The sequence below is a fragment of the Henckelia pumila genome, unplaced genomic scaffold, assembly GCF_033568475.1.
Source record: "Henckelia pumila isolate YLH828 unplaced genomic scaffold, ASM3356847v2 CTG_270:::fragment_3, whole genome shotgun sequence".
In the NCBI taxonomy this organism is placed as follows: Eukaryota; Viridiplantae; Streptophyta; class Magnoliopsida; order Lamiales; family Gesneriaceae; genus Henckelia; species Henckelia pumila.
In genome coordinates this window covers 598,024-609,161 of record NW_027331790.1, presented here as the reverse complement: position 1 = coordinate 609,161, position 11,138 = coordinate 598,024, and the positions used below count along the sequence as shown (strand labels likewise).

The 11,138-nt window shown below is 36.8% G+C and overlaps 1 protein-coding gene across 1 annotated transcript; it reads right to left on the bottom strand.

Moving 5' to 3' along the window:
* Window positions 1–1,674: 1,674 nt before the first annotated feature.
* Window positions 1,675–5,190, bottom strand: LOC140870885 (uncharacterized). The gene is made up of 6 exons (XM_073273291.1): window positions 4,704–5,190; window positions 4,398–4,499; window positions 3,785–4,298; window positions 3,187–3,481; window positions 2,866–3,006; window positions 1,675–2,151 (listed from the first exon to the last, which is right to left on the bottom strand). Exons 1-6 carry the CDS (start codon window positions 5,188–5,190, stop codon window positions 1,675–1,677), a joined length of 2,016 nt encoding a protein of 671 aa, XP_073129392.1.
* Window positions 5,191–11,138: the final 5,948 nt, after the last annotated feature.

The window sequence follows — 11,138 nt, the reverse complement described above, 5'->3', positions numbered from 1 at the left end:
GAAAGTTGTAGATAAATAAGCTATCTTTCAAAAATACAATTGGCCTTATCTCATTTGGATTAATACAATAGGTGTAATCAACAAAATTGCAACAAGTGTCTCTAATCCAAGACAACCTAGCAAATGCAACATTTCAAAGATTTAACTCAAACTAACTCAACACTTCAAAATTCAACACACACCTTAAAAATCAGTCCTTTTCCAAATCTAAACCATAAGAATCTATCAACACACATTATTTATCAATAATTTCACAAGAACGACTTACATATCACGATATCATAAACATCATGCTTTTATGTTTCTCAAATCTTTAAAATCATGCATAAAACTCATCAACACACATCATTTCTTATCAAAATAGATATATATTGAATGGTGGTTTAAAAATTCTTTAAAAACAAGCCTTGAATGGAGGAGGAGTTGATCCGGAACTTCGGTGACGAGCTAAACCTTGGACGAACTAAAAACTATTACCAAAAACTCACTTGAATCTTGAAGGATTTGATGAAGGAGATGATGAATAGTGAGGGGGAGGAGAAAAACGTGTAAGGGATAGGAGGATAATGGAGAAATCTTATAGAATATGTCAAGGGAATCACTAACATGTAGGGTATAAGGTTGTTAAGTGTAGTTTTCACAATTAATTCACATCGTGTATTGATTGCTTAAAATGCAGTCAAAGAAACACATCTCGACTCGTCTGATAAAAATGCTATCTTTTGACTCGTTTATAAAAAACGCAACAATATCATACTTAAAATACTCGTAAAAATGTACTCTATTATCTCGTTCATAGGTTAGCCTCGTCCCGCGAGTCCATAATCGAAATCTACCTGGAATCATTTGCTTAATCAAAATTGTTAAATGTAAGATAAACATAATCATGAAATCATAATCATTAAATCATAACTTAAAAAATTTAAGGCATAAAATCATTAAAATTTATTTTTAAATAATCGTGAGAAAGTTTAATGGATTTTTGGACTTTACAATTCTACCATCCTTAAAAGAATTTCGTCCTCGAAATTCGACTTACCAAATAATTCTGGGTATCAGCTACGCATATCTTGTTCGGTCTCCCAAGTAGCCTTTTCCACCAATTGATTGCGCCATAAGACCTTTACCATCTTGATCTCTTTGTTTCTCAGCTTCCGGACTTGTGTATCCAAAATTTGGATAGGTATTTCTTCATAAGACAAGTTTGGTGTCCATAGAACTGGCTCGCAGTGAATGACGTGGGAAGGATTTGAGATATACTTTCTCAACATCGAGACATGGAATACGTTGTGTACACCTTCCAAGTTTGGAGGAAATGCTACTCGGTAAGCTCTTGTTCCAACCTTGTCTAGGATCTCAAAAGGTCCTATATATCTTGGGCTCAACTTTCCTTTCTTCCCAAATCTTAAGACTCATTTCCAAGGTGACACCTTCAAAAACACGTGATCACCTACTTGGAACTCCAACTCTCTACGCCTTTGATCGGCATAGCTTTTCTGTCGACTTTGAGCTGTCAACATTCTGTCCTTGACTTTTGCTATCATATCGACTGTCTGTTGCACTATTTCTGGTCCTAATACAGCTCTTTCTCCCACTTCATCCCAATGCAATGGAGTCCTACACTTTCTACCATAAAAAGCCTCATAAGGAGCCATTCCAATAGTAGTTTGATAACTATTGTAATATGTTAACTCCACTAAAGGCTTTTGATTCCCAATTATTTCCAAAGTCAATCATGCAAGCCCTAAGTAAATCCTCCAATATCTGAATCACTCGCTCAGATTGTCCATCTGTCTGCGGATAAAAAGCTGTACTAAAATCTAGCTTTGTTCCCAATCCATGATGTAAACTCTTCCAGAAGTTTGAAGTGAACCTAGGATCCCTATCAGAGACTATCCTTGCTGGAACTCCATGCAATCTAACTACCTCTCGAATATACAACTCTGCATATTGATTCATCGTGAAGTTGTTTCTAACTGGTAAGAAGTGAGCTGACTTTGTCAACCTGTCAACTATTATCCATATTGAATTCGTTCTTCGTTGTGTAATTGGCAGTCCAATCTCAAAGTCCATGGTGACATCTTCACATTTCCAAGTGGGAATGGGTAATGGTTTCAGAAGTCCTGCTGGCATTTGATGTTCAACTTTCACCTGTTGACATGTCAAACATTCGCTAACAAACTTAACGATGTCTTTCTTCATACCTGGCCACCAGTATAGCATCTGTAAATCCTTGAACATCTTTGTACTCCCTGGATGAATAGAATATGGTATAGTGTGAGCCTCAATCATCACATCTTCCCTCAGTGAATCTACTGCTGGTACTCACATTCGCCCTTTGTGATGCACGATCCCATCCTTCACTATATACAATGCACCCCCTTTAGCTTCATCTTTAAGGTTCCAAGTTAATAATTTCTAGTCTGCAGCCTGACCTGTTCAAATCTTGTCGAGCAAACTTGGAACCATTGTTAAGGTTAATAAGGCACAAACTTCCATCGGCTCAACTACTTCCAATCTGAGTCGTTAAAAATCTGCAATCAACTCTTGTTGAGTTGTCATTCTATTCAAAGTTGCAGATTTACAACTCAAAGCATCTGCTACTACATTAGCTTTACTCGGATGGCAGCTAATGTCACAGTCATAATCTTTCACCAATTAGAGCCATCTTCTCTGCCTCATGTTCAACTTTTTCTGGGTGAAGAAGTACTTCAGACTCTTATGATCGGTGAAAATCTGACACTTCTCACCATAAAGGTAATGTCTCCACAGTTTCAGTGCGAAGACAACTGCTGCCAATTCGAGGTCATGGGTAGGGTAATTCTTTTCATGAATCTCAAACTGTCGTGAAGCATATGCTATTACCTTTCCATCTTGCATCAAGACAACCCCTAATCCACTGTTGGAAGCATCTGTATAAATTACGAATCGACCTGTGCCTTCTGGTATGGATAGTACTGGTGTTGTCATCAACTTTTTCTTCAACACTAAAAATCTTTTCTCACACTGATTAGACCATTCAAACTTCATACTTTTGGGAGTTAATGACGTTAGTGGCAGCGCTATCTTGGAGAAATCCTGAATGAATCTCCTATAGTAACCCGCTAATCCCAAGAAACTCCGTACCTCTGTAGCATTCTTTTGAGTAACCCAATTTTTAATTGCTTCTATCTTTGCTGGATCAACCTCTATTCCCTTAGCCGAAACTAGGTGACCCAAAAATGCAATTTGTTCCAGCCAAAATTCACACTTACTGAATTTAGCAAACAGTTGTTTTTCTTTAAGAATCTGCAAGACTGTAGTTAGATGCTGACGATGCTCATCAAAATTACGAGAGTAAATTAGTATTTCATCTATGAATATTATGACAAACTGGTCCAAGAAAGGCTGGAACACTCTGTTCATAAGATCCATGAATACTGTCGGTGCATTGGTAACTCCAAACGGCATGACTAAGAACTCGTAGTGGCCATAACGAGTCCTGAAAGCCGTTTTAAGAATATCTTCATCTTTCACCTTCAATTGGTGATAACCTGATCTCAAATCGATCTTGGAGAACACTACTGCCCCTTGTAACTGATCGAACAAATCATCTATCCTTGGCAGTAGGTATTTGTTCTTCACTGTTACTCGATTCAGCACTCTATAATCGATGAACAGTCTCATAGACCCATCTTTCTTCTTGACAAACAATACCGGTGCACCCCAAGGCGATACACTCGATCTAATAAAGCCTTTATTGAGTAGCTCTTGTAGTTGCTCCTTCATTTCAGTCGGTGCTAACCTGTATGGTGCTTTGGAAACTGGTTGGGTTCCAGGCATTAATTCAATTCTAAATTCTACCTCCCTAGCTAGAGGTAATCCTGCAATATCATCAGGAAATACTTCTGGGAAATCTCTTACTACTTCGACGTCTTCAAGTTTCGGTCGAGGTAATTCTTGGTCCGAAGTGACACTTGCAAGGAAACCTGCACATCCTTTATTCAACAGTTGCCATGCCTTACCCACTGAAATTAAAAGAGATGAATTATGTTTCGGTGTGGCATGGAATAGAAATGGTTTTCCATCCTTATTTTTCAAGGAAATCGTTCTCCGTTTACAGTCTATAGTAGCCTCGTATCGAGACAACCAATCCATCCCAAATATCACGTCAAAATTAGACATATTCAGGATAATAAGATCAGCAAGTAACTCATGACTCTGCATTTGTACACTACATCCTCTGATAATCAAATCACTACTCAATTCTTCCCTTGAAGACAAGGATATACTAAATCCTGATATTGACTTATCCGGTACTAAACCCGATTTATTAACAAATTCAACATATATGAATGAATGTGTAGCTCCAGTATCAATTAAAACATGAGAGAGATTACTGGAAACATTAATCATACCTGTAACTATAGCTGTATTCGGATCCACTTGATCATGTGCCATTGCAAAAACTCGTCCTCTTATCGGTTCTTTGAATTGAGGGCAATCTTTTCGATAGTGCCCTGGATTTTTTCAAATGAAACATACTCCAGTCCCTGCCATGCATTGAACTAAGTGAAGTTTTCCACATTTTTGACAAGCTGTTGGTGCACTTGTCGGTTTTGGTGCTGGTAGAGCGAATTGTTTCTGCCCCTGAGGTCGAGGCTACTGTTGTTGGTACGGTCGGTGTTGGGATGGGGCTTGGTATGGTCTCTTTCTACTAGAACTTCCTTGCTGGTCCCGACTATGATAACTAGACCTCTTTGCCTGTGACTCTCTGATAATGTCGTTTCTGTCCTTTTCGGACAGCATGGCCCGATCCACCGCATCTTTGTAATTTTTCGCTCCACTTAGTCTAACATCCTTTCTGATGAAGGCATTCAATCCTTCTGAAAAGTGTTTCAACTCTTCAGCAGGATCACCAGAAATCATCGGTACAAAGTATCTTCCCCTTTCAAACTTCTTCACATACTCCGCCATCGACATGTTTCCTTGACGGATCTTCAAAAACTCTCTGGTCAACCGGGTTCGGGTGCTCACTATGAAATATTTGCCGTAGAACACATCCTTGAATCCATTCCAAGTAAGTGTGGTTAGGTTCAATGCTGCTTTGGATCCATTCCACCAAACACGAGCATCATCGCAGAACATATAGGTAGCACATCTCAATCTATCCGCATCCGTGATCTGCATGAATTCAAAAGCAGTCTCCATAGCTTGGAACCATTGTTCCGCTATCAAAGGATCAGTCTCTCCTTTGAACTCAGTTGTCCCAACTCTAAGAACATTTTGTAGATAGGGTTCTGATTAGCTGCAGGATGGTTATTTCCAGCACTAGCTGTCTGGGCTTGAAGCAACTGTTGTATTTGAGCTCCCTGAGCACGGCTTCTTGAAGCAGGGTAGTTAATCCCGCAAAAAACTGGTTGTTTTGATTGTTCTCATTATCTGGCCCGCAATCACTATGGTTGTTTGCGGAATTGGCATTGGTGTTGGTGTTGTTTCCCCTACGTGATTCCATAGTCCTAAAGTCCAATATTATCCACACCGCTGAGTCATGATTCAAAACGTAAATATACTTTAACATATAATATGCATACATAAATCTCATCATGTTATCATACACATAATCACATAAGATACATAACTTACATACATGAAGACGGAGCGTTGGAGTCGTGGCGAGTATGCATGAGTGTTTCAAGAAAACCCAGAGCGAACTGCTCTGATACCAAACTGTAACACCCTCAACCGATGAAGATGTTACAAACTAACATGACGTTAAAACTAGTTCGGAAAAGAAAATTTTTGAAATATGTATGCATACATCAAACCTTACTTAAAATATTTCAGAATAATTTACAAACCAAATCATGACAATTTGAAACATAAAGCGTATTTTCTTCAATCAACATAACAACATTTAGTTCATTAACTTGACACCAACACACTCAACACATAACACACTCATGCATCGCCCGCCGGTCCGACTCCTTGCTCTTCTTCATGCCCGGAATTGAACTCGTTGACATATGCATAAATGTCATCCTCATTACCTGCACCATTCAAGTATAGTGAGTCTAAAGACTCAGCAAGAGTATGCAGTAAAAATCATGAGATTTCAATTATCATTTAAACGTAACATAACATAACATAAACTTATCATTTGGTGACGAATTATGCAAAATTGTGGCAACCGTCATAATGGGCACATTCATCTTTTCTTGTTGATAAACAATCATATGGCATTACGCCTCGTAACATTCGTTCATTAATTTTTGGAGGCCCCTCCGGAGCTCATCCCGGAGGACCTAACCCGTACATTGAGCCGTATTTGGGAGGGCCCCTCCGGAGCCCAAACCGGAGTACCGTTCCCATATTGCCACCATAAAGACACATAAGACATCAAAATATTTTCATGCATTGACATATCATTCATTTTTCATATCATATCATTATCATTTCATCATAACATTCCATCTTCGTATGACAAGTATGTCATAAAACATTCATCATAACATCATGATTCCTTTCATAAACTTTTATGTCGTGATCTTAAAAACTTACTCGATAACTTCATGCATATCATACATGATTAAAATCATAATTGAATATTGAATATATCTTTCATGAATGAACATAAACATGTACATGCATCACATAACGTAATCGGTCCACGTAAGTCGTTCTTTTTGTTCTTGATGTAAAACTTGAAACTGTTTGCATAGGAACTCTTAAACATACTTAAAACACCTTAATACATCATAATCATGCATTTAGAACTTAAAAACATGCATGGAAATATTTTTTGGACAGAACCATCCTCGCTCGAGCGGCACTAACTCTCGCTAGAGCGAGACCTGTTCTGGAGAAGCATGTTGTATGCACTGAAACTATATTTTTTTTTTCGGAATCTGGAAGAGTGATAAACATGAAAGTTGTAGCTCGTGATCTTGGCTTTCGAATGCTAAAAACCTAACCTCAATTGGATTTTTCAGTAAAAAGGTATGGTCATTCTCCCGAGATGTGTCACTACCGGAAATTCAAACCACTCGACATAATTCGGGGCAATTTTGGCCAATCTTTCAAAATGATTTTGACAAAACTCAAAACATGAAAGTTGTAGATAAATAAGCTATATTTCAAATACAATTGGCCTCATCTCATTTGGATTAATACAATAGGCTTAATCAACAAAATTGCAACAAGTGTCTCTAATCCAAGACAACCTAGCACATGCAACGTTTCAAAGATTTAACTCAAACTAACTCAACACTTCAAAATTCAACACACAGATTAAAAATCAGTTCTTTTCCAACTCTAAACCATAATAATCTATCAACACACATTATTTATCAATAATTTCACAAGAACGACTTACATATCACGATATCATAAACATCATGCTTTTATGTTTCTCAAATCTTTAAAATCATGCATAAAACTCATCAACACACATCATTTCTTATCAAAATAGATATATCTTGAATGGTGGTTTAAAAATTCTTTAAAAACTAGCCTTGAATGGAGGAGGAGTTGATCCGGAACTTCGGTGACGAGCTAAACCTTGGACGAACTAAAAACTATTACCAAAAACTCACTTGAATCTTGAAGGATTTGATGAAGGAGATGATGAATAGTGAGGGGGAGGAGAAAAACGTGTAAGGGATAGGAGGATAATGGAGAAATCTGATAGAATATGTCAAGGGAATCACTAACATGTAGGGTATAAGGTTGTTAAGTGTAGTTTTCACAATTAATTCACATCGTGTATTGATTGCTTAAAATGCAGTCAAAGAAACACATCTCAACTCGTCTGATAAAAATGCTATCTTTTGACTCGTTTATATAAAACGCAATAATATCATACTTAAAATACTCGTAAAAATGTACTCTATTATCTCGTTCATAGGTTAGCCTCGTCCCGCGAGTCCAGAATCGAACTCTACCCGGAATCATTTGCTTAATCAAAATTGTTAAATGTAAGATAAACATAATCATGAAATCATAATCATTAAATCATAACTTAAACAATTTAAGGCATACAATCATTAAAAATTTATTTTTAAATAATCGTGAGCAAGTTTAATGGATTTTTGGACTTCACAGATATTTTATTTGGAATCTATTACTCGAGAGAGAAGATTTTGAATACGACATCGAAAAATACATCTTTGGTGTTTATATTGTTCGAGAGGCGTATAACTCCATAGAAGTCGTTAGAAGAATTCTTGTGCCATTTACCGAATTTAATAGTTGAGCTTAGATAGACATATTGAATTTGCTATTGAATACAAATTTATGTTTGACACTAGAGAGAGGTAGTAGAAAATAATAAGAATTATTGGCTAATAAACTAGAAGAATTTATAATTAAATAATCATTAGAAATAAATTGTGGTGGAAAGTCAAGTGAAGTCAAACCTCTAGCATTCATCGGTTATTGAATTTTTCTATCGTGAACTCGTGGTTATTTAATTTGATTTCTTGCAATCTTTAGTGTATTAAAATCAAACCATTTTCGTATCTCTACATAGGATTAAGATTTTATTAGTTGCAAATATTTGATATAATATCATTTATTCATTCTCCGTGGGATCGACTTTGACTTAATTCCTATATTATAACTTGACATCGTGCGCTTGCGAGCGAAAAACACGCAAAAATCATGTTCCGAACAGTTGACTTCAGAAGCTCTGATCAGCTCATCAGACCTTCCGACCTACTCGTGGTTGAGCAATGCTTACACCTCACATCTACAGGGCCTAACTATTTATTGGACGTTCCGATCTGGGTTCGAACTTTTGTGTTTCTGATTATGTGAAATCGCAGATCAAATATGAAAGTATGCACAAAGTTGTGTTGTGTACGAATAAATAAGCATGGATAATAAAATGTAAAGCAGATAAGTTCATGACAAATATATGTAAGATAAATGAATTTAAATGTGCGTAATATAGATAAATTTGATTCCGATGAGTTTGGTTACGCAGATAAGTTCAAGTCAGATAAGTTCATGGCAGATAAATTGAAATTAAACAAGTTCTCCCTAAAAATAAGCATATTTAATCAATATCAATTAAGCCAAAAACATTTCTAAAGTAACAAAACTTAGTGTCGGGTAATGGGTTGTGAAAATATCTACAACTTGCAAATCAGTTGAGATGTATTCCAAACGAACATATTTCTTTTGAACATGATCCCGTATAAAATGATGACAAATTTCAATGTGCTTTGTTCTGGAATGTAATACAGGGTTGTAGGTGATAGCAATTGCACTTGTGTTGTCACAGTATATAGGTGCATCAGATGAATCAATACCATAATCCCTGAGTTGTTGTTGAATCCAGAGCAATTGTGCACAACAACTTCTTGCGGCTAAGTATTCTGATTCAGCTGTGGAAGTAGCAATAGAAGTTTGTTTCTTACTGAACCAAGAAACTATCCTATCTCCGAGATATTGACATGTTCCACTTGTGATCTTACGATCAACCCTAAATCCAGCATAATTTGCATCTGAATATCCAATAAGATTGAATCTTGAATCTTTGGGATACCACAAACCAACATTCCATGTTCCTTTAAAATATTTTAGAATCCTCTTGGCAGCAATGAAGTGAGATTGCTTTGGATTAGATTGAAATCTTGCGCACAGACCAACTGAGAACATAATATCTGGTATGCTTGCAGTCAGGTAGAGTAATGATCCTATAATGACTCTGAATAGAGTTTGATCTAGCTATTTAAGTTTCAGCTTCATCTTTACCCAGTTTAATTGAAGCACTCATTGGAGTAGTAGCAGCAGAACAATTCTCCATTTCAAACTTCTTCAGAATTTCTTTTGTGTACTTGACCTGATTTATGAATATTCCTTTGTCCATCTGTCTGACTTGAAATCCCAGAAAGAATTTCAATTCTCCCATCATACTCATTTCAAATTTATCCTGCATAATCTTGGAAAACTTCTTGCACAATTTTGGGTTAGTTTACCCAAAAATAATATCATCAACATATATTTATACTAATAAAGTATTATCACCTTTAACAAATTTAAATAAATTTTTATCTACAGAGCCAATAACAAAACCATGATCACTAAGAAAGAGTGAAAGAGTATCATACCAAGCTTGTGAAGCTTATTTTTGAAAGAGTGGGTGCCCGGTTAGCCAACTTGTGGCTAAGGGCTTTTATGACTCTATTTAAAACAATCTTTTGTTTAATATAATTTACACTTTTATAATGGCATTGACTTTATCTTTCTTCATATTGTTATATTATGATATACTATTGTTGTTTTGATAAAGACCTTGAATATACTATAGTGTATGTAAGATGTGGTAGCACATGGGGATGGCTATCATGAAACACATCTTATAGTCACTGTATATTCTAAACTGTTCCTAGTCAATTGAGCCGTCCGCAAATAAGGATAAGGATCGCTCGAGATTGAGACTAGCATTTGCGATGCCGAGTACCACGTTTCATTGGTATGGAACATAGAGATGTTCAAAGCATGCAAATGGATATTCATATGATGAATGATCAAACTACCCTATTCGGACTTTCCAAGTGGTTATCACTTATCGAGTGGATAAAGTTCGCCGTTTTGGTTGTACACCATTAGTCCTTATTACTTGAAACATCATTGAGACTCTATATGCTAGTACTGTACTTTGACTCATTTACCGACTCTATTGGGGTCATCAGGTGTCGGGATTGGATACAGTTACGACACATATAGGAGTCGATGCTTTGTTGTCAAGGATTCTTCACATACTTGCGAGTGTGGATATCCTATGCGATCTGAGGAGATATAGTGTGACGAATCTCTGGCCAGAGTACATGATGTGTTTTAGGTTAATGGGTTTTCCTAGTAACACATGCGATGTCACTATTTGATCTCCAAGATGTAATGCATAGTTATCGAATCTCGAACGACTCTCGATATACCAATGGTTGTTGATTCGATCGGGATATATGGATGAAGGGACCGTACTGTACGCTAACCAAAATCTACTGGTTCTTGCAGGCACTATCAGTAATACCTAGGGAATCATGGGGAGATGTTGCTAGGCGCTCTTACCATGATTCGATGGGTAAGTCGAAAATTGTTGTTTTGAGTCACAAGGAGTTGTGAGCCCATGGCTAGCTGTCTTGAACCATTGA

Excerpts from the sequence above, each read along its gene's own strand:
- LOC140870885 (XM_073273291.1), bottom strand. The coding sequence starts at position 5,190 with ATGGAGACTGCTTTTGAATTCATGCAGATCACGGATGCGGATAGATTG. Across the intron at positions 4,299-4,397 it reads GAATACAGCTATAGTTACAG|TACCGGATAAGTCAATATCA; the intron begins GTATGATTAATG and ends AATCGGGTTTAG. Across the intron at positions 3,482-3,784 it reads GTTTCCAAAGCACCATACAG|GACTCGTTATGGCCACTACG; the intron begins GTTAGCACCGAC and ends AACGGCTTTCAG.